The following is a 24,026-nucleotide window of genomic DNA, read 5'->3' on the forward strand; positions in this document are numbered from 1 at the left end:
AGAGTAGTCCAGACAGAGGAAAAAACATGAACCAAGGTCTGAAAGTGGTCATATACAGGCTTTGTTTTGGATGTGATAAGTAGCAGGCTGTTTTGGTGGCAGTATTCACATTGTGATGGGGGAGCAATGGTAGATAAAGGTCGAAAGTTAGATTATAGAGGATATAGGTTTGGTCACTGATTCCCAACAGTAGTGGTGGTGATGTGGTAGGGAGAGGCAGGGGATGAGAAGGACTTGAAGGTGTTGACACAATTTCAAGTCTGGGTGACTGAAAGAATGATAATACCATGAAAAGCGTCAGGCAGTAGTAGGTTTCTGGTAAAGACTGAATTTGACTTTAGACATGCTGAGTAAGAAGACATATAAAAATGAATTCTGAGTAGATTAAGGACTTAAATTCTTAAAAATTCTTGAAGGTATTTAAAATATTTTTAAATTCTGGGAGGGGAGAAGGTTCTCCCCATGCATGATAAGAAACTCAGAAGCCAAAAAAGAAAAGACTATATAAAACAAAACTTTTGGGACTTCCCTGGTGGTCCAGCGGTTAAGACTCCACGCTCCCAATGCAGGGGGCCCGGGTTCGATCCCTGGTCAGGGAACTAGACACCACATGCTGCAACTAAAGATCCCACGTACCACAACTAATGATCCCCCACGCCGCAACGAAGATGTTGCGTGCCGCAACTAAGACCCAGTGCAGCCAAATAAGTAAATAAATAAATATTAAAAAAAAAACCCGAAACTTTTGCATAGAGAAAAGCATATGAACAAAGTTAAAACACAAATACCTTGGACAAAATATCTGCAACAAATATAACAAACAAAATAGTAATATATACTATTACTATAAGAAAAATATAAATAATCCAATGGAGAGCAAACAATGGTTATGAACAGACAACTCACAGAAGGAATACTAGTCGATAGACATAGGAAACCCCACCTCCCAGTTTCTACTCAAATCCACAAGGGATACTGGGCAGAATTCCAAGTGTATTAAACACCATGCAGCACATCAAACAATCTACTCAAGTGGTTTGATACTAGAGTACTAGTTCTAGTGAGATTACAGGTTTTGATCAGATGTTACGGTGAAGTTAGTATGTACAGGATTAGATGAAGAAAACTCATGTGTTAGGAGTGGAAGAGTTGGCAGTCAACCATGGATCATCTGAATTGGTAGGAAAGCATGAGTGTTTCAAGCCTTTGCTTGCCTATCCCAATGACCCTGCTGAATCTTCAGTTTTCATTCAAGCTACAGTCATTAGTCATTCTGTCCTTAACCCTTATCTCTTCTCACCTTCTCTATCTTTTCACTACTCTGCATTTAGCATTGTGCCTGGCACATAAGTATTCAACTAATACTTTTTGAACAGCCTGCCTTACCCTAAAGGAAAAAGGAAAGGAATAAAGGTATCAGAGTAATAAAACCCATGTCTTTTTCTTGGTAGTAGCACATAACAAGCTTTAACAGTTGGCACTTGGACAGGGTTGTATGAGAGGGGAAGTCCCTCACAGCATCAGACTGTCAGGAGGCTTATATAAGGCACAAGTTCTACCATCCATAACATGGAGGAGGGCAAGGGAACTCCCAGGGAAGAGGGGAGGAGGGGGGTTACAGGTCTAGGTGTAGTCCCTCAGTAGCACTGTGGGGAGGCTCTAGGTTAGAAAGCTCTGAATGGCAGCAATGGTTTGGGACACTCACGGCCCAGGGCTTATCTCTTGCTAGCAGATGCAGGTTGAGTTTTGAGGAGGATGCAAAGCAGGCAGGCCCTAAATGCCTTAAAATATGTTTGGGCTATTTTTAATAAAATTGGATGTGTAAAACTTTGACTTTAGTGCTGGTAGGCTTTTCAGCTTCCTTTTTTACTTACTCATTAAACACCATAATCTGATGGAAATGGCATAGGCTCTGGAGTCAGGCCAAGGGGACTTCATTACCACTTAGAGGGGATGAAAGTTCCTGATCCCTACCTAGCCTTCTTTGACACTCCCCTGGCAGTGAGAAAGGTGGAGCAGTGCCTGCCTTGGTGAGAGCAGAAGTCTGGGCTTTCCACTCAGCCTTTGTTGACAGGGGTAGCACCGCAGATTTTTCTCTGGTGCTTGGCTGGAATAGAGTGGTTATTGTTTAAAAGTTGTCTGTGTTGCTAGAGTGCCTCTTTCCTAACCCTTTGTCTGGGAAGAACGGGTTTTCCTTAGGGCTTTTGTTGTCTGTGCCCACTGACTGGCCTTTTCAGGCTGCTGGCTTCTCCAGCACCCAGTGAGGCAACAAAGAAAACCTGGGGATGTCAGCACCCTCTCAGTCCTTGAATCATGAGGTCCTTAGCCAGTCTGCCGCCTTCTCTCCACCTTTCAACATCTTGTTATGTTTGTTTTATAAATAATGTCCTCCTGTACCCAGCAGGAGGAACAGAGAGAAATGCATTTACTCTATCTTGTCCAGAACCAGAAGCCCCATTGTGGTTATGTTTTAAGAGGTTTTTGTCTTTTAGAAATAATACTGAAATATTTAGGAATAAAATGATAAAATGTTTGGTATCCTCTTCAAAATAATCCAGGAGGAAGAGAGAATGAGAATATAGATGTGACAAGATTAACCATGAGTTTATAGTTGTTCAGGCTGGGAGATGGGTCCAAAAGTGTTCATCACACTGTCCTCTCTACTTTTGTATAAGCCTGGGCATTTCGGCAATATCATCAAAGTTACTCTCCCTCCTCTGTTGAGGATGTGTTTGAGGAAAACTAGATTGAAGTAGAAAGACTTGTTAGGAAACTGTAGCAACAGTCCTAGGGAGAGACATAGGCCTGAATGAAGGCAGCAATATTAGAGATGCAGAAGATAAATATTTAGAGGTAAAACTGGACAGACTTGGTGATTAACTGGATATAGGGAGAAGGCTTGATGATTAGGTAGGTGTTGATTCCAACAATAGAGATGGAGAATTTCATAGAAGCAACTCCATTTTTGATATTTGACTGCTGACTGCTTTCAAGTCCTACCACTCCCCTTTCCTTTCCAGCCTACGTCTGAGCAAGTTGATAAAAAAGTCTGAGTGTCCCCTCTTTTGGTGCCGTTGAGAATGAACCCTCATCCCAGCCTCACCTCCTAATCATAATAAAATTCCAAATCCAGCCTCTTTCCCTGCTTTTTAAGGACCCACACCCTTCTGGTATTTGTGTGGCATCATCAGTCTTGACATCCAAAACAAATTAGGGGAGGGCGGGGGTCCATCCTGCCTCTTCAGGGTGCTGACAACATGAATAAATGAGGAAGAACAGGTAATTTTGTGGGGGAATTTGGGGGACAGGAGAGAGGAGTTCAAGGTACCTAGAGTTAGGGGTACCTAGATAAAATGTACCTAGCAGAGGATGCCTGACACATAGCAAACACTCACTAATGCTACTTTTTTTTTCCTGTAAGCCTCCATATTCTTACTTCTTTTGAGTTAAAAATTTATTTATCTATAGATTTTACCAAATAATGGAGGCTTAAAATAACCATAATAATGATAATAATGTTTACGTTATTAGTCACTTACTATGTACCAGGCACTGTATTAGAGACTGCAGATATTTTTTTTTAACATCTTTATTGGAGTATAATTGCTTTACAATGGTGTGTTAGTTTCTGCTTTATAACAAAGTGAATCAGTTATACATATACATATGTTCCCATATCTCTTCCCTCTTGCGTCTCCCTCCCTCCCATCCTCCATATCCCACCCCTGTAGGTGGTCACAAAGCACAGAGCTGATCTCCCTGTGCTATGCGGTTGCTTCCCACTAGCTATCTATTTTACGTCTGGTAGTGTATATATGTCCATGCCACTCTCTCACTTTGTCACATCCTACCCTTCCCCCTCCCCATATCCTCAAGTCCATTCTCTAGTAGGTCTGTGTCTTTATTCCCAGAGACTGCAGATATTTTATCTTGTTTTAATCTTTACAACAATTCTATGAGGTAGGTATAATCCAAATTTTATAAATGAGGACAATTGAGACTTTAAAGTTACACAGTAGGTAGGTTGCAAAACTATTCAAATCCACATCAGTGAGACTCCAGAGCAGTGCTATATTTACTATGCTATACTTCTTTTCTATATGATCATGAAAGTAGATTGATAATATCCATCACTTACTTCATAGTATATAGCATGTAGAGGATATCAGCTTGCTCCTGTAAGCTGGAGGTCTCCTTCAACTGTAAAACCAGTGCTTTGAAGTCCACTTCCCCAGACGGGTGTCTAGGAAGATGTATTTCTACACGAACAGAGGGAACCTTTAGTTTGAGAAAAGACAAAAAAAATCCACAAGTGATCACCTTAAATAATGCCCTAGAGTGTTGATCTTTTCACTTTCTAAACCTTTTCCATAAGAGTTTGCTAAATTTTGACAAAAAGTAAAGCAAAAACAATGACACCTTCAGAATGTATGATACAGCAATCTAGTTTTCTTAAGCCTGACTAGAAAAACTTGCCCATTTAAAAAGTGAACTAAAAAGGACATATGTCTTCACCATGGTGGCATTTTGCCTACCACCAGTTACTAGCAGAAACCATAATGGCTAGTTCTATTATTTTCTGTAAGAATGGCAGTTTTGCAAAAAGCTGATAGAAATACCTCCTGTGCAAATTTACCTGGTTCTCTTGTGGTGCATGAAGTAAGTCAAGTAAGTTGAGTGAAGGCCGGGAAGCCTGAAATATCTTTGTAGGAAGATACATGTGTACATCTGCAAGAGGTTGATATTTATGGAAAAGCTTAGATAATTAAGAGATTAATAAAAATGCACAGTTGACCTCAACAATGAAGTTACATATGGGTTGGTTCTTTATAGAACAAGAATGAGAAATTTACCCTTTCTTGGTAATAGCAAAGAAAAGAAATATGAAGGTCAGATAAATCAAAGGATATTCAATCAATCAATAAACATATTTTGAATGGAATATCTAGAATTATAGCATCAGCTGGACATATAAGATATTAAATTCTACGAACGTAATCAACACCACAATGGTGCTATCACTGATACTTTAATAGACTACCACATATAACAGAAAGAACCCAGTTACATTTTATATTTTCTGGACTCTCCCAGAAGAATATCTGGCCGCTAGCAGTTGGAATTGCTTGAGAACCGATAAATGGATGACCCTATCTAGGGAATCAAAAAATGTAGTGGCTGACCAACTTTGAGATGTTCCTAAGATTTTTACTTACAGTTCATTGTTGAAACACTTACCATAACCTCTAAGGAGAGACTCTCTTGTCATTTTTGCCATTTTACAGATACAGAAAGAGAGATACAGAGCTCAGATAACTGTTCAAGCAAGTAAGTAGCAGAGCTGGGAATTAAGCTCAAGTTTCCTGATTCACAATCAAGAAGTATAACTTAATAAAGCTGATGTCTTTGCATAAGCCCTTTGTCAAGGAAGCATACGCAAAGGCTATGTATGCTAAGCTTTTCCCTTTTCTAACTGTTAAATGATTCCCCAATGATCATGTTTAATATCTTTGGTTAGTAATGGTCAATAAAATTTTAGACAGTAAGATCATGCATCTCAATCATTCTCATCATCTGTGAAATGTTAACATTTAGGTCCTCTAGGTGTGGCCAAGGAGCCCTTCTGTCCCTTCATATGTAGCTATCATACAGGTAATGAACACTCTTAGGGGCCATGACTACTCCTGGCAATGAGTGGTAGAAGACATCCTCCACTGTGAATACTACTGAGGGAGGATAGTAGTCTTGGGGAGAAGAATGGTAAAGCTGTTGAAGAATGATACTGTAGTTGACAAATACAGCTCTACACTGCTGGAACAACTGACTGTATAAGTTACAGCTGGCCTAAGGAACCAGATTTAGCTTAATTAAGGGAGAATATCTCCCTTTCCATTGCAAGGCTATCTTGTAATAGTCTGCAATGCTTTCCCTTTAAATAAAATTACTTCCAAATTAGTGACTTTTCCAAAGGAGGAAAAAATCCTTTCCGCATTTTAATACTTTGATGTTAAAATTGAATATGCTCCATGTCTCTTGTTCTGTCTCTTCTTGCTATGTAACTGGTTAAACCAGACTACACAGCACTATCTATAGCAAAACTATACCCATTAATTACCCATTTTTAATTGTAAAAATTCATTAATTTTACAAATATTTGAGCAACTAATATGTTCTAGGTGCTGTCGGAGATGCTGGGGATAAAGCAGTGAACAAAACAAAGTTCCTGCCTACACTGTAATAAACACCCCACCCCCATCCTGGGCTTCATGTCATCCTGTTCCTGACTCCAGTGAGTCATGGCATTACTCACTCTGTACATGCAGCTCCTTGGCCTTGGTCATCAAGGACATTAAATCGCAGGTTGTCTGCACAGCAGCTCGGAACCGATTTAGCCCTCCCTTCTGTGAGGTAAGGGCTACTTTAGGATGGGGAGCAGTGTGCACCAAGAGGTGATCTAAATAACGAGCAACTTCATCACCACAGCGAGCTGCAAGGTTAGTGGGGGGAGGGGGAGAGAAAAAAATAAACATTTTAGTTACTTCACAATCTACCCCACCAAACAGAATGACTGACTCCTGTGCCCACAACACAGCACCAAAACCAGGTTGTTTTAGCTCATGGGGGAAAGGAGTTGGTGATCATTATACAATCTCGTAGCTTTACTATTCAGAAACTATAGCCACTTACCAGGATCCACCTGTTCTTCAACTTAGTTGAGACAATATTAGGTTCCCTGAAAGTAGTATGAGCTTATTATAGGCCAGGTGGAGCATTTCATAATCTATGTATGTGTGTGTGATGGTAGTGGTGGTGGCAGTTGTGGTGGAGGAGGAGTAGAACAGGGCCCTTTGAGTCTCACTGGTATGAGGAGACTTGTGGGGAAGGGCAAAAATCTACTAAACATTGAGCCTACCTGAAAACAGACAGATTCCACAAATGGCAGCTACAATTGCTAAAGAAAGAACAAGCTCCATGTGGCACTGGTGTCAAAAGGACTATTGACCACACGTTGGTCTTTTTTGTTACCCCCTTCACTTATTCACCAAATATTTATTGCCCACTATGGACCAGGTGGTGTACTAGGTGCTGAGGTTTCAGTGCTGAAGAAGACAGATATAGTCCTTATCCTCTTGGTCTCTCCCTCCCCCTCACACCTTCTATAACATTATCTCTGACTATGGATAACGGAAACCAAAAAAAATACATATATCTTGTGGCTGCTTAACATTTCAGATTTTACATGAACACTTGCAACATTTATAGTTGGAAAAGCCCAATGTTTGGATCAATACTGAAGTTTGCTACGTCAGTCATGTATCATCTGGATTTTGATTACCTCTGGGGAACTCTCCAGATGTCTTTCTATTCTCTGATGTGACTAATGGGAACTAGCAGAGCTGCAGGAGTGGACCTCATACTCAGTGACATCTTAATGACAAATATTATAACCTTGAATACAATCTAGACACTTGAGTAGAGGATTATGAAGAATATGGAGAGAAGCGCTCTCCCCATGGAAGAGCTGGCAAGCAATAGACACGTCCATTGTGAGGACACCAGTGAGTAAACCCAGACAGGGGAAAGTGACTCAGAATGCATAATATCAAGCTTAGTAAAACATATCATTAAAGAGATATATTTAAGAAAGCAATCTAAGAGAATGAGTGCTACAGATATAAATCACAACTACCTATGCAATAGCAAACAACCTCAATATATGATCAGTCTTATTTGGTTTTCAAAATATTTCAGCTTATGCCAAGATAGATATCATGACTTTGGGTATTACCGGTAACAGGAAATAACCTTGTATTTAATGTACTCTTCAAACAAAGAAATTCACACTATTTTAGATCTTACAAAAACAAATACAGAGTGAATTAAATGGTACTTAGGTGAGTAAATGCTGAGCCCAAATGAGAAAATAGTCCTTCTGACTGCTAGTGTTTTGGTTTACTGTATATGAGATTATGCTTGCTAGCTCACTGAGGAAAGCTAATTTATTTATTTTTCTTCTCTCCAACACACCACTCTTAAGATAAAGAAATTGGCTGCCTTAAGATATAGGCTAACAGTCAGAAAACCAGACAGTGAAAGCAGGCAAACCACGTTTTACATAACTAGAACAATAATTCACTCCCACCAGCCCTTCTTTCTGTGGGATTCAAATAATGTAATGTTTGCCCTGCCTAGGTCAGCATTTTAACACTTTAGGGTGTTTCTCAGGCCCCCATGATGCTTTCTCACTATATCATCTTTGTATTCCTAGAAGCCAATTAGATTTTGTTCTGCGTTATTTGCCTAGGTGTAATATGAAAGCAATAGGCATACCAAATCGGCTTTTTCAAACTACGCAGAACTCCCCAGAGATTCTGATGTACCCCTATAATATTCTATATAAAAGAGCTATATAAAATTAGAATATATAGAATATATTAGAATATAAAATTATAGAATATTATATAATAGTCTATATAAAAGAACTCTGATGGAATTTTATACTTTTTATGCTTTTTAATGTCAAAAAGCAGTACGTATATGTCTAGTTTTCCTACTACATACTTGATTAAATATCTCTCACTCACCATTGCTTCCTCCCATTTTTAAAGTACGAGTCATTTTATGTACCTGGGATAAAATCTCCCCTAACCTTAGTAAGGGATAGTCCAACTCTATACTCCACAATCACCACAGGGATATTAGACCAGAAACCAAAGGTAAGTAGAAGAATGAAAAGTGAAGCCAAACAAAAGTAGAAATCTAGGTGTATTAAATAGAAGTGAGACTGCTGGCAGTGAGAAATATTAAGGAGGATGCTCAACAATACTTTGTATTCTTGTCCAGCAAGGCCAGTGCATTTATGAAGCCTCCTTACCATTACTGGTTGAACCATAGCCATTCATCCAGTCACCAGATTCCAGCTCATTATCATAGGCATCATAATCTTCACTGTACAATTTACCCTCAGGTCCAGGGTCCATAAAGCTCAAATGTGTGCAGCAAGATGTTGTCAAAAACTCTGACAGTTTACCTGTTTGAATCCTGACAATTAAGAGGGTAAACAGAAAACAGAAAATCAGAGGAAATCATTTTCAAAACAACACAGTTTAGTGATAAAAAGGATACCTAGAATGCTCTGTTGGGGGATTACTAACGTTTATACGTTAGTACAAATTTTGTAAAAGTGAACATTTACAGCACTCCTAGACATAGTGTAGTATAGGTTAGGGTACTATGTTAATAAAGACTACAATTAATGGGTTCACAATCCACCAGCAGATCAGTTTTGCTCTCTTTCACTGCCACATACTACATTGCTAACTCTGCCAAATATCTGGCAAAAACTTCCATTGGCTGCAAGAGAAGCTAGGACAGAATGAAGATAAATCACCACAAATCTGTCGTATCATTTCAAAAAATACTCAAAAAGACCATTTTGAAAAGAAAAAAACAGTATCTGACAATTTTAAGAATTATAGTAGATTGTAAGCCATATCTTCCCCTACTTATAAAGCCAATTGCAAAACCCAAACCCAAAGGGAAAGTCAATAATACTGATTTTCTAAAGAAGTCAGCTTGAGGGGGCTCCCAATGGCCAGATCTTGAATAATATGTACACTGAAATTGGAATGAATCATGACATAAATATAAAATAAGAATCTATGACTCTATGCTGGCAATAAAACTACAAAATTAAAGGGGGTAAGGGAGAGCTTTTTTTTATTTTTAACAGAAGGATTCCAACTAATACATGTACAAAGAATGATAGAAACACAGAATCATGATTTTACAACCCCATTAGTAATAACTGATTGATCAATGGAAGCTAAAGCCATTTGGTCAAAGACTGTTGGAGAGAGGATAATGGAATCTAGACACGAATGGAGGATTATGAAGAATATGGAGAGAAGCGCTCTCCCCATGGAAGGGCTGGCAAGCAATAGACAGGTCCATTGTGAGGTCACCAATGAGTAAACTCAGACAGGGGAAAGTAACTCAGAAGATAACATTTTAAACAAACTGAGAGACATTCTGCAAAATAACTGACCTTCTTTCTTTAAAACTGTAATGAAAACTGTAATGAAATATTAACAAATAGCTGGGGAATTGCTCTAGATTAAAAGACATCAAGGAGATACAATAACTAAAAGCCAACGAGTGATCTTTCATTGGAGCTGGAGTGGGAAAAAAGCTATGGGAAAACATTATTGAGACAACTGGGTAATTCTGAATATGGACTCTGTATTAGATAATAGTATCATATCAATATTAACTTTTCTGAGTGTGCTGATTATATTGTAGTCATGTATGAGAATGCCCTCTTTCTTAGAAGACAGAAACTGAAGTATTTAGGGTTGAAGAGTCATGATATCTCTGACTAACCCTCACACACTTTAGTGAAAAAAGTGTGTGCGCCTGTGTGTGTGTGTGTGTGTGTGTGTGTGTGTGTGTGTGTGCGTGTGCACATATGTGTGTGTGAGAGAGGGAGAAGGGTAGGGAACAAGAGAGGAAGGGAGGGAGGAGAGGAAGGGAGGGAGGAGAGGAAGGAAGGGAGGGAAGGGGGGAGAGAGAGAACACACAAGTGGGACAGATGTTAACAGGTGAGTCTTGAGGGAGGGTATATGGTATTCAATAAGATTCTTGCATATTTGTGTCTACTTGAAATTTTTCAAAGTAAAAACTTAGGGAAAAAAGAAAAGCAGTGAGAATTGAATAGTCCAGTAACCTACTTTCCTCCCTCCTTCCCTCCCTCCCTTCCATTCTTCCTTCCTTCCAGGGTAAGTTTCCTGATCCACTGAATTTATGGGGTGTAGGCAAAGAACAGGGTGGGGAAAAATTCCAACCGTTCTCTTTAACATTAAATTCCTTGATTCAATCTATCAAACACCAGCTCCTGGAATAGGATGGGTATATGTTGCTAAAGATACAGAGAAAGGCATCACAAGTCTACCATTACTATACCCAGCATGCAAATTTCACTTCATTTCACTACTGAGTGCATACAGGTCACTTACCTTGCCCCACCAAAATAGCCATCCTGCATTTTTCGGAGTGCTGCCAGGATACTTGAATTCAAGCTGGTTCCACCTTCATCTTAAAATGAAGAGAATTTTAAAACAATCTTTGTGGTTTTAACTTTGAAATAAGGGGAATCTTTCAATTATTTTAAACCAACTTTCTGGTGGTGATGGTACAAATGAGACAGTCCTCGTTGACCACCCTGTATTTCAACACTTCATCTGAGAGCCAATGATGCTGCAGAATGGGAAATGGTAAGGGATGATGACCAAGAGAGGAGAGTTCCTCACAGACAGTATCTTATTTATTGTAAGTACTTAGCACATTGCCTGATTGCAGAACACAGAATGATTACTGAATGCTGACAATAATAACAACAGCAATCATATGTTGAATGTTATGTGCCGAGTACTGTGCTGAACATTTTATACATTATCTCATCCAATGAGCTTTGGTTTACGTGTGTGTATGTGGGTAGGCATAAAAAATATTTAGAAGGCTAACAATTATCCAACTTTATGTGAAGGGGATCATACTACACATACTCTTTTGTGATCCACTTTTTCTAACTAATTCTTTGCAAAAGGTAAAAATGATTCCATAACAGATATTTAGACTGTTATATTATAAGCAACACTGTGATGCAATTTTTCTATTATTTCCTTAGGATAAATTCTTACAAGTAGAACTGTTAGAACAAAGGGAACACTTACTAAAAACTTTATAGACTGCCAAACTGCACACTAAAAAAGTTGTGCCACTATGTCTACCATCAGTATAGAAAGTGATTGTTTCCCCACATCTTTAACAACAATGGTGTTAATAATCTTTTTAATCTTTGTTTATCTGATACATGAAAAAAATACATTGTTTTAATTTTAGTACTAGTAAGATTGAGCATGTTTTCATGTATAGACTGGCTATTTGTATTTCTTTTATGAATTGCCTGTTCATGTTCTTTTCCCATTTTTTTTTTTTTGGTGGTTCGAAAACTTTGACAATCAGCCGTTAGTTCTCATCCACATTAACTGTCTGCAGATTTTTGAAAGTGGTGACAGGTACATAGGTAACCAACGTATAGAGCTTGTTTGGTGAATCTTCATCTTCATTACGTTTTCTGGACAACCACACATGGACACCGTATGGGATATTCCTTATTCCTTTGGCCCAGACAGCTTTGTTGAGCTCAGTGTCAATGTGTACATCTGGAGTTCCCACCTCCTTCATGGCAAATTTCCAGATTTCTTTGAGTGCCCGAGGGGCATGCTTCTTGAAACCCACTTCATGGATGCGCTGGTGAACGATGATAGTGTGTTCTCTGGTCACCACCTCGTTGATGGTGGACTGGCCCTTCTTCTCGCCACCCTTCTTTGCAGGAGCCATTCTGGTTTGGGTTGGAAAGCTCTTTTCCCATGTTTTTAATAAATAATCTTTTTTTTTTTCAATTGACTTTCAAGGCCTCTTTATGTTTTGTGACTATTACCCTTTTCTCTATCATATGTATGGCAAATATTTTATCTACTTTATTATTTGTCTTGCAGCCTCAACCACACTTCATTTTTGTATAAAATATTTATTTAGAAACAAAGATTAATTTAGATTTTCATGTTTGAAAATCTGTCAAGTTTTCCTTTCTGCGTCTTGCAAAGTACAGCTTTCTTCAGCCCAAGATCACAAAAACATTCTCCCATACTTTCTTCTCTTTTATAGTTTTTCTTGTTGCTTAGCTGTTTAATCTATTTAGAATTTAATTTTGTATAAAATGTAAAGTAGCAGGCCTAAATGAATGATTTTCCCAAATGTATTTATTTATATTCTTTTGCTGCTATTTGTATTGCTGTCTTTATCATTATTGTAATTCCAATGGATCTATCTTTTCTTGTTTTTAGTTTTTAAAAAATCTGGTTATTCTGGTACATTTTCTCTTCCATATGCAATTTAGATTCAGCTTGTTCATAAAAATTTGTCTTTATTTTGATTTGGAATTCACTGAATTGATAGATTAATTTAATAAGAATGAACATCTTCTCAATATTAACTACTTCCATCTAGCAACATGGTATGTCTCTCTAGTAATTAAAATCTTCTTTTATGTTTTTTATTAGCTTTATAATTTTTTACATAGTTTTATGCATATTTCTTATTAAGCTTATTCTTTTTTAAATTAATTTTTATTGCGGTATAGTTGCTTTGCAATGTTGTGTTAGTTTCTGCTGTACAGCAAAATGGATCAGTTATACGTATACGTATACCCTCTCTTTGTCAGATTTCCTTCCCATTTAGGTCACCACAGAGCACTGAGTAGTTTCCCTGTGCTATACAGTAGGTTCTCATTAGTTATCTATTTTATACATAGTAGTGTATATATGTCAATCTCAATCTCCCAATTCATCCCACCCCCTTGTTCCCCCTTGGTATCCATAAGTTTGTTCTCTATATCCGTGTCTCTATTTCTTAAGCTTATTCTTATATTATTTACTTTTCTAGAAATTTGTCAATTTTATCTAGATTTATAAAATTGTATTTGGTATTCTTTTATAATTTGTAAAGACTCCTCCATTTCTTGTTTTTTTTTTAACATCTTTATTGGAGTATAATTGCTTTACAATGGTGTGTTAGTTTTAGACTCCTCCATTTCTGTAGCTATATCCCCTTCCTCATTCTTAACATTATTTTTATTATCTATATTTTTTCTCTTTATTATGAAGTCTATTTTACCAGATATTAATATGGCCACTTCTGATTTTTAAAATTAATTTTACATGGCATATTTTTTCCATTATTTTATTCTAGTCTATCTATATTGTTACATATGAAGTGAATCTCATGGAGACAGCATATATGTGGGTCATTTTTAAATCTACTCTGCCAATCTCAGTCTTTAATTGGTGTATTTAGGCTATTTACAGTTAATTTAATTATTGATATATTAGGAATGAGTCTGCCATTTTACTTATTGTTTTCTGTTTGTTCCTCTGTTCTTCTATTTTTAATTCCTGCTTTCTAAAACACAAGAATTCCATTTTATTTATGGTTTTTTTTACTTTATCTCCTTGTATAGACTTCTTAGTGGTTACCCTAGGTATTACATAATATATACAAACATGCATTATACATATATCACTGTCTATTAGTGCCAACATTTCACGAGTTTAAAGTGATGTGTAAAAACCTTATTTCCTTTTTTATTTTTATTTTTTTTATTTTATTTTTTTTTTCACACACACACACTGTATTTTATTTTTACAAGAGATAAATAGACTGACACCAAGCATTGTACATGGATGACCACAACAAAAGCAACAATGATTGCAATTACCAAACATGAAACACACTCATACTATGTCATAATATTGACATTCAGTCCAGTAATCCTCCACTGTAACAGCTCCTTTACTTTTCAGTGAAAATTGATTTGTATATTCTTTGCCTCCGAGTCCTTGTGGGATTTTTTTTTTAATTCAAACAGAAAGTCAAAAAATTATACTCATCCTCATCAGTTCACTCAGTCCCATGTAATTAATTTTTTTTTTATCTTGATCTTTTGTTAGCACTTTTATGAGTTCATCAGTTTTTCATTAGAGTTCTGAAAATGCTTATTCATTCAGTTCAGCAGTACAGTCAGTTACCAGAAACCTGTACTTGTCAGAGTCTTTTCCATGAATTCCTTGAAGATGAAACCCTTTTATAGGAACATATTTGCAAAAGCATCAGAGTACACCCAGAACTGTCGGTAAATGACAAAAGACTTAAAAATGACCATGGTTAAAGATTTGATGAAAGTTCATAATAATGCAGTTGACAAGAAAATTAGTTATTTCTGAGATATACATTTTAAAGTAATAACTAGGATTATGACTTATAACATTATACCAGAACATGTAAGATTTTTAGAAATTTCATGTAATGTCTGAAACACTTATATTAACATATTTCCATACAAATAACCCAATGAAAGTTTAGTATTAGTTGTTTTGTTTGTTTTTTTATACTGCAGGTTCTTATTAGTCATCAATTTTATACACATCAGTGTATACATGTCAATCCCAATCACCCAATTCAGCACACCACCATCCCCAGCTCACCGCAGTTTTCCCCCCTTGGTGTCCATATGTCTGTTCTCTACATCTGTGTCTCAACTTCTGCCCTGCAAACTGGCTCATCTGTACCATTTTTCTAGGTTCCACATACATGCGTTAATATACGATATTTGTTTTTCTCTTTCTGACTTACTTCACTCTGTATGACAGTCTCTAGATCCATCCACGTCTCAACAAATGACTCAATTTCATTCCTTTTTATGGCTGAGTAATATTCCATTGTATATATGTACCACAACTTCTTTATCCATTCGTCTGTTGATGGGCATTTAGGTTGCTTCGATAACCTGGCTATTGTAAATAGTGCTGCAATGAACATTCGGGTGCATGTGTCTTTTTGAATTATGGTTTTCTCTGGGTATATGCCCAGTAGTGGGATTGCTGAGTCATAGGGTAATTCTATTTTTAGTTTTTTAAGGAACCTCCATATTGTTCTCCATAGTGGCTGTATCAATTTACAGTCCCACCAACAGTGCAAGAGGGTTCCCTTTTCTCCACACCCGCTCCAGCATTTGTTGTTTGTAGATTTTCTGATGATGCCCATTCTAACTGGTGTGAGGTCATACCTCATTTGCATTTCTCTAATAATTAGTGATGTTGAGCATCTTTTCATGTGCTTCGTGGCCATCTGTATGTCTTCTTTGGAGAAATGTCTATTTAGGTCTTCTGCCCATTTTTGGATTGGGGTGTTTGTTTCTTTAATATTGAGCTGAATGAGCTGTTTATATATTTTGGAGATTAATCCTTTGTCCGTTGATTCGTTTGCAAATATTTTCTCCCATTCTGAGGGTTGTCTTTTCGTCTTGTTTATGGTTTCCTTTGCTGTGCAAAAGCTTTGAAGTTTCATTAGGACCCATTTGTTTATTTTTGTTTTTATTTCCATTACTCTAGGAGGTGGATCAAAAAAGATCTTGCTGTGATTTAGGTCAAAGAGTATTCTTCCTATGTTTTCCTCTAAGAGTTTTATAGTGTCCGGTCTTACATTTAGGTCTCGAATCCATTTTGAGTTTATTTTTGTGTATGGTGTTAGGGAATATTCTAATTTCATTCTTTTACATGTAGCTGTCCAGTTTTCCCAGCACCACTTATTGAAGAGACTGTCTTTTCTCCATTGTATATCTTTGCCTCCTTTGTCATAGATTAGCTGACCATAGGTGCATGGGCTTATCTCTGGGCTTTCTATCTCGTTCCATTGATCTATGTTTCTGTTTTTGTGCCAGTACCATATTGTCTTGATTACTGTAGCTTTGTAGTATAGTCTGAAGTCAGGGAGTCTGATTCCTCCAGCTCCGTTTTTTTGCCTCAAGACTGCTTTGGCTATTCGGGGTCTTTTGTGTCTCCATACAAATTTTAAGATGATTTGTTCTAGCTCCGTAAAAAATGCCATTGGTAATTTGATAGGGATTTCATTGAATCTGTAGATTGCTTTGGGTAGTATAGTCATTTTCACAATGTTGATTCTTCCAATCCAAGAACATGGTATATCTCTCCATCTGTTGGTATCATCTTTTATTTCTTTCCTCAGTGTCTTATAGTTTTCTGCATACAGGTGTTTTGTCTCCCTAGGTAGGTTGATTCCTAGGTATTTTATTCTTTTTGTTGCAATGGTAAATGGGAGTGTTTCCTTAATTTCTCTTTCAGATTTTTCATCATTAGTGTATAGGAATGCAAGAGATTTCTGTGCATTAATTTTGTATCCTGAAACTTTACCATATTCATTAATTAGCTCTAGCAGTTTTCTGGTGGCAGTTTTAGGATTCTCTATGTATAGTATCATGTCATCTGCAAACAGTGACAGTTTTACTTCTTCTTTTCCAATTTGTATTCCTTTTATTTCTTTTTCTTCTCTAATTGCCGTGGCTAGGACTTCCAGAACATCTTTACATCTTTACATCTTTATTGGAGTATAATTGCTTTACAATGTTTATGCTTGAAAAAAAACTTATTTCCTTTTCAGTCCCTTACCTCCCCCAATATATAACTGCATTAAAGATCTCCTCTACATACTTTGAGAACCATATCAGACAGTGTTATGATTTTTGCTTCAAATGTCAAACATAATTTAGAAAATTGAAGTGGAGAAAGTCTATTGTATTTACCTGTATTCTTACTCTTTCAACTTTTGTTTTTCTTGCTTGATGTTCCAACATTCCATCTTGCATTATTTCCTTTTTATTTCAAGAACTTCCTTTAAGCTATTCTTTTAGAGCAGATCTCCTTCAGACAAATTCATTTAGTTTTGCTTCAGCTGAGAATGTCTTTTTTCCCTTTATTCTTCAAGTACATTTTAACTGGATACAGAATTCTTAGTTTATTAATTCTTTTCTTTAAGCACCTGAAAAATGTTATGCCACTTTCCTCTGTTCTCCAGGGTTTTTGATGAGATCTGCTGTCATTCTAGTTGTTTTCCCATATAGACAGTGTATCATTCTCTTACTGCTTTCAGGATTTTTTCTTTTTCTTTAACTTTCAGGAGTTTGATCATTATGTTTTGGCATGGAGTTCTTTGGGTTTTTCCTGTTTGGGACTCTCTCAACTTTTTGAATCAGTAGGTTTATGCCTTTTGCCATTTTTTTCAGCCATAATTAGTTGGAATACTTTTTTCAGCCCTATATTCTTTTTCCTCTCCTTCTGGGACTCATAACATGAATGCTAGACGTTTCATTATTAGTCCCATAGGTCTCTGAGGCTCTGTTCATATTTTTCAGTCTGTTTTTACTCTTGTTCACTTCTACAGTTCTATCTTCAAGTTCAGTCTATTTTCTTCATTCTGCTACTGAGCCTATCTAGTAAGTTTTTCATTTCAGTTATTATAGTTTTCAATTCTAAAACTTTCATTTGGTTCTCCACCTCTTCAATTTCTTTGCCGAGACTTCCTACTTTCAAGTTTAAAGTGTGGTTGTAATTGCTTGGTAAAGTATTTTTATGATGACTGCCTTAAAATCTTTGTTGTAATTCCAACATCTTTGTCATCCTGGTATTGGTATCTGTTGATCATCTTTTCTCATTGAAGTTGAGATTTTCCTGGGCATTGGTATGAGTGATTTTGTATTGTATTTGGAAATTTGGGGTATCATCTTACAAGACTGTGGATCTTATTGAATCTTCTGATTCAGCAAGTCTCTTCTGATATTGTGCAGCAGGGAAGGGAGCACTGCCTTGTTACTGCTAGGTGGGTGTGGAAGGAGTTCCTCTACTGTTCAGTAAGGATGAAAGTCTAAGCTCCCCACTAGTTCTTCTCAGACACTATCCCTAAGGAGGGAGGCGGCACCTCTTCACAACTGTGTGAAGGCAGTAGTCTAGGTTCCCCACTCAGCCTCGCTGATAGGGATGGGAATGGGGCTGTAGTTTTTTTCTGTGGTATTTGGGTAGATTAGAACACATTTATTGTCTAGAAATTTTCTGTCTGGCTAGGCTGTCCCTTTCCTGTTCCTTTGGCTAGAGGGAGAAGGTCTTTCCTGGACCTTTTAAAATCTGTACCCATTTGTATTTCTGGGATGATAACTTCTCCAGCACCCAGTCCAGGATATATGAGGCAGAAGGAAAACCCAGGAAATTCACTGTTGTGTCATTTCTTAGGTTCAAAGTCCCTAGCCAGTCTCCCTTCTTTTTTCCAACTTTCAGAGTCTTCTTATGTTTGTATTATAGTAATGTCCAGGGTTTTTAGCTGTACTTAGCAGGAAGAATAGGGAGAAGTGAGTCTATTCCTTTTTGTCTGGAAACAGAACTCTTTTTTTTTTCAAAAGTGAAAATATTCAAGAATATGAAAATTTCTAAATATGACTTTGGCCAAATCTCTTAAGTTTTGATTAGTAGTGGTATCACTTTTCATTTTAAAAGACTATATAATTTCAAATTTGATTTCCTCTTTAATCAAAGAATTATTTGCAAAAATTTTAATTCCTTCATGGTCAGGTTTTTAAGAAATTATTTTTGTTTTAATTAGTTTTATGTGCTATGTCTGGCAATATCATCTATATTATTTCTACTTTTAAAAAATAAACATTCTTTGTGTATTCTGTCTTTCTGGGTATACTTTCACATACACCCATAAACACAAAAATCAAGTCTGTTAATCCTCTATATCTTTAATTATTTTGTATAATGGATCTGTGACATTATGATAGAGGTATGTTATAGTTTCCCACTATGACTGTACAATGGATTTATCATATTGTCCTTAAGTTTTCCTAAATATCTGCTTTATGCATTTCACTGATATTCTTCAGTAGATAAAAATTTATAAATGTTCCACCATCTTCATGTACTATAACTCTTATCAATATAAAATATCCTTTATATCCCATTTACTGATTTATGCCTTGAATTCTATTTGCTATTTTTGATATTAATATTGCCATCATTGCTTTCTTTTTGTTAGCATTTACATGATATATCTTTATGTCTTCCTTTATTTTCTGTTTTTCCATACAATTTTATTTTAGGGATAGCTTTTGTAAGTAGCATCTAGCTAGATTTTGCTTTTGCCTATCCTAGGAATCTGTATTTAATATGAGAATTTAACTAATTCACATTTTAATGTGATCACTAATATGTTCATTCTCATTTCACCAGCACAAAATTTTCCCTGACAAAAATACACAGCTATTAGTAATGTAGGTTTTGGAGACTGACAGACCTGGTTTGAGGCCTGATTCTGTTGCTTACTAGCTTTGTGACTATACAATGAGTCACCGTCTTCATCTATAAAATGGGGGCTATTAATAGTACCTACCTGAATAGGGTTGTTGTAGAGATGTCAAAATAATGCACTGAAAGTACTTAGCTCAGTGCCTGGCACAGAGAAAATGCTCAATAAACATTGCAGTTATTATTGCTATTGATACTTCTGTTTTTTGTTGTGTGACCATGTACCAAGTATCAAAACTTTGTGACTTAAATCTAGATCTTAATTTTATTCTTCCCAAGCTATGGCTGTATATCTCATCCCAACTATTAGGCATTTCAATTTTGAAACCTCTTTGTCACTACAAACTCAACATGTCCCTTTACAACTGGCATCTTCCTTTATAGTTTCTCTGCTTTTATCAATGGCAGCATTATTTACCTAGTCTCTCTAAATGTTGGTATTATCTTGATTCATATCTCATATCTAGTCAGCCAACACCTGACTTGCAGGTGGTGTTTAAAATGACTCTTGTATCCTTCTTTTCCACTCAATTTTTACTATCACCAATCCAGTGTATCTTCTCATCACCTCATACTTGGATTAGTTTCCTTGATATCAGATTCTTCTAACTACAGTGTATACTGTCACTAAATCAATATTCCCTAAATATCACTTTCATCATATCACTCCTTGCTCAAAAACTTTTAATAGCTTCAGACTTCTGAGACAATTTGTTTTAAATTTCTCTGCTTATTTTCAAGGTCTTCATAATCTGACCCCATTTTACTAATCCAATTTTGTTGATAATTATACTCCAACATGAAAGGCCCACTCTATTCAGCTTGGCCTCTTCACTGTCCACTCACAAGTCAAGGGCATCCCTGCCTCCAGGCTTCACCCATGGTATTTTTTCCCTCACCTAAAGTACCTTTCCTCCTTCTCTCCTCGCATATGAATACTACATATCCCAAAAAGCCTGGATAAGTCCCACCTAGTCAAGAAATTTTCTTTGACAACTTGATCACTGTCACTGTAAAATACTAATCTAATGGTTTAGTACTTCTTTATATACTGTCTTGAATTGTTTTCTATTAATTTTGTGAGTTAGCTTTGTTTCTCCAATTAGACTTTATACTTTCTAAAGACAGTTCTGGGAACACAGTAGTTATTAAATGGGCACTTGTTAATTGTTTTAAATAAAGAAGAAAGACAAAAAGAAGAAAGACTACCCTACTTCCTCAACTCCTGTGCTTTTGAAGCACTTTAGAGATGTGACCAAAATCCCTAACAGTCTGTCTGGACTTTGAATGATTTATGACAAAGGACTCTTCTCTAATGAAAAGGAATTCTATGTACTTTGGTAGTATAAACAGGCCTTTGGAAGCAACAGCAGAGATACAGAAAGGAAGCAGTGCTTCAGTATTGGCTCTAGTCCTCCAGGAACTGAGAGAACAATAAAGCCTTTCACTCAGTTTCAAGTAAGCAATGTCAGGAAGCCCAGCTAATAAAGGCAAGATAAACTGAAAGGCTTTTTACTTTACCCTGCTAGATTTTATTGCTTCAGTTAGGCAAGCCTTGCAAAGAGAAGTCTGGGAACTTACCTATAAAATCTTGATGCTCCACTGGAGTAAGACAGATGCAGAATATAATATTACTGTCTTTAAAATGAATCGTATTAATAAAGTTTCTGTAAATTGGCCTAGAAACCAATTATCTGAAGTAGCCCCAAACAAGTTATTCTATTACATCTTTTGAATTATAGCTCTCAAACCACCTGAAATAGTCTTGTGTATTGGTTTATTTGTTACATATTTATTCTAAAACATAAGCTCCATGAGAGTAGAAACCTCATCTGCCTTATTCACCCCATGTATGCCCAGTGCTTTGAAAAGTGCCTGGCACAAAACAAGAGTTTAAAAAAACTACTGAAAGAACAAATGACAAAAAGTAGCTTTCCGGTGACTCTGATTTTGAGGGGCTAACCACATGACTTATTTCAAAAATACATTCGTTCTTTGCCTCATACGTCCTTACCAAGCATGCTGTGTGAGATGGGGAAGGTGATGGTGGGCTGGCCTGTCATTCTCCAGCGGCTACAGAGATAGGAGAGGTCTGTTCTAAGCATTTCCACTATCATCTTGTTGTCCAGAGCCAGGTAGAATTGTTGCTGGTCTATAAACTGAGAAAAAGGAAAATAACAGTTCAGAATAATTTACTCTCACAACTATAAATAATATTTCAAAGTGCTCACATATACACAAGGGTATATAAGATATCACAGGGGCAACAATACCTGCAAATTTAATGCCTAATTCTTCCCAAAGTATCTGGTGGCTTACTGGTACATATAGTAGTTCTGGACCTTTTTAGTGTGTTATAGTTTACAAAGTGTTTTCAAGTACATGATTTTATTTAATTCTAACAACCCAGTGAGGGCTTTTCTCCTTTTTAATAGACAAAAATATAAGGCCAAGAGACACTGAGTAGATTAGCAAAGTTATATGACTAGCAAATGGCAAAATCAGAGATAGAATCTATGGTCCATTATTCTTTCATCTATACCTCAGTTGCACTATTTCAGATGTAAGATGACAAAAGAAAGCTTAAGCTTTCTTTCCAGAAAATAGTTTATCCTCCTATACACACATATAATAAGGCTTGCTATTATAATATGGGTAATAAACATCAGGCTAATAAACAGTGTATAATCATGGCTAAAACATTACTGACATTTTTGTTTAGAAGAGGATATCAGAGGTTTCTAGGCATGTAAAAAGGGCCCTTCCCCAAAACAAATAGAACACTTAATTCAGTAGCTGAATAAAAAAGACTATATTTTGTTTATAAAGGATACAGTATTATTTTAAATCTTTAATAAAGAGTACTTTTAAAAATACTCCAACATATATAAAATCTTTAATCACTGTTTCTGCAACACCCAGGACTACTCTTGGTAGCCACAGTCACTTGGCATAGCTCTGTGCTTCAAGAGCAATTCAGTCCAACCCAACAAAGATTGGGCTGGTCAAAAAGTTCGTTCAGGTTTTTCCATAACATCTTATGGAAAAACCCGAACGAACTTTTTGGCCAACTTTATTTATTGAGCAACTTAATATATACAAGGTCCCATGAAAATCTGATACTTGTCCCAACTCCACTAAATGCTTTATTTCTATAGTGTTTCTCTTTTATTTCCATTCATCTCAATGCACATTAAAGCTCAGTCCACCCACCTGTGGAGTGAAGGTAAAGATAGTTTTCCGAATGTCATAGAGTTTTGAAGTTCCAAGGACTCCCATGTGTCTGTAGGGTCTTCCACTGAGTTTCATTCTGCTGTTGCATCCTGATATACAATTAAGAAATGGTCAAGGTATTTTTAGTGCACAAATCCTATCAGCAAACATTTTTGTAATAGTTTACACTTCCTCATTGAACAAACTAAGCTCTGTGTCTCAAAATTAGTGTCCATGTTATATACAGGGCCATACTAAGCACTGTGGGGCTTTCCAAGAGAAAGACTAGGCAGTTATCTCTGTTCTTAAAGAAACGTATGCTCTTATAAAGAAGCTAAATCATCTACATGCATATAAAAATTAATAGTTCTATGAATGACAGAATGTTATTATCAATATTCATAAGGAAATTCACAGAATTTCCTTAAAGCCCATGAAAAGTGCAAAAGCTATTCTGATTATCAAACTTTTCAGGGTAAACTACGCCTCAACAAAGCTGAAGAAAAACCTCATCAGTTTAGAGGAGCTTCAAGATGGCAGAAGAGTAAGACGTGGAGATCCCCTTCGTCTCCACAAATACATCAGAAATACATCTACATGTGGAACAGCTCCTACAGAACAGTGGCAGAAGACGTCAGACCTCCCAAAAGGCAAGAAACTCCCCATGTACCTGGGTAGGGTAAAAGAAAAAAGAAAAAACAGAGCAAAAGAATAGAGACGGGATCCGCACCAGTGGGAGGGAGCTGTGAAGGAAGAAAGGTTTCCACACACTAGGAAGCCCCTTCACGGGCGGAGACTGCAGGTGGCGGAGCGGGGGAGCTTCGGGGCCACGGAGGAGAGCGCAACAACAGGGGTGTGAAGGGCAAAGCAGAGAGATTCCTGCACAGAGGATCGGTGCCAAGCAGCACTCACCAGCCCGAGAGGCTTGTCTGCTCACCCGCCAGGGCTGGGAGCTGAGGCTTGGGCTTCGGTCGGATTGCAGGGAGAGGACTGGGGTTGGCGGCGTGAACACAGCCTGAAGGGGCTACTGTGCCACGGCTGGCC

General features: G+C 37.0%; 1 protein-coding gene and 2 pseudogenes across 7 annotated transcripts in view; all 3 read right to left on the bottom strand.

Moving 5' to 3' along the window:
* The window catches only part of LOC309620587 (histone-binding protein RBBP4 pseudogene), a 258,370-nt pseudogene that overhangs the window by 220,584 nt on the left and 13,760 nt on the right, over positions 1-24,026 (bottom strand). The window lies entirely within an intron of this gene.
* PHKA1 (phosphorylase kinase regulatory subunit alpha 1) overlaps positions 1-24,026 on the bottom strand; it is a 141,532-nt gene that overhangs the window by 26,515 nt on the left and 90,991 nt on the right. For all 5 annotated transcript variants that reach the window (XM_082377048.1, XM_082377046.1, XM_082377045.1 and 2 more), the window contains 7 exons: positions 22,983-23,092; positions 21,784-21,928; positions 11,016-11,094; positions 8,876-9,042; positions 6,311-6,487; positions 4,637-4,728; positions 4,139-4,278 (listed from right to left, as the gene is read on the bottom strand). In XM_082377048.1, coding sequence (XP_082233174.1) covers positions 4,139-4,278; positions 4,637-4,728; positions 6,311-6,487; positions 8,876-9,042; positions 11,016-11,094; positions 21,784-21,928; positions 22,983-23,092 — 910 coding nt within the window. The remainder of the gene's footprint in view (positions 1-4,138; positions 4,279-4,636; positions 4,729-6,310; positions 6,488-8,875; positions 9,043-11,015; positions 11,095-21,783; positions 21,929-22,982; positions 23,093-24,026) is intronic.
* Positions 11,112-15,626, bottom strand: LOC309620750 (large ribosomal subunit protein eL31 pseudogene; annotated as a pseudogene). The gene has a single exon. The product of its transcript is annotated as a large ribosomal subunit protein eL31 pseudogene (transcript).

This window comes from Balaenoptera borealis (genome assembly GCF_965194805.1).
Source record: "Balaenoptera borealis genome assembly, chromosome: X".
NCBI classification, from domain to species: domain Eukaryota; kingdom Metazoa; phylum Chordata; class Mammalia; order Artiodactyla; family Balaenopteridae; genus Balaenoptera; species Balaenoptera borealis.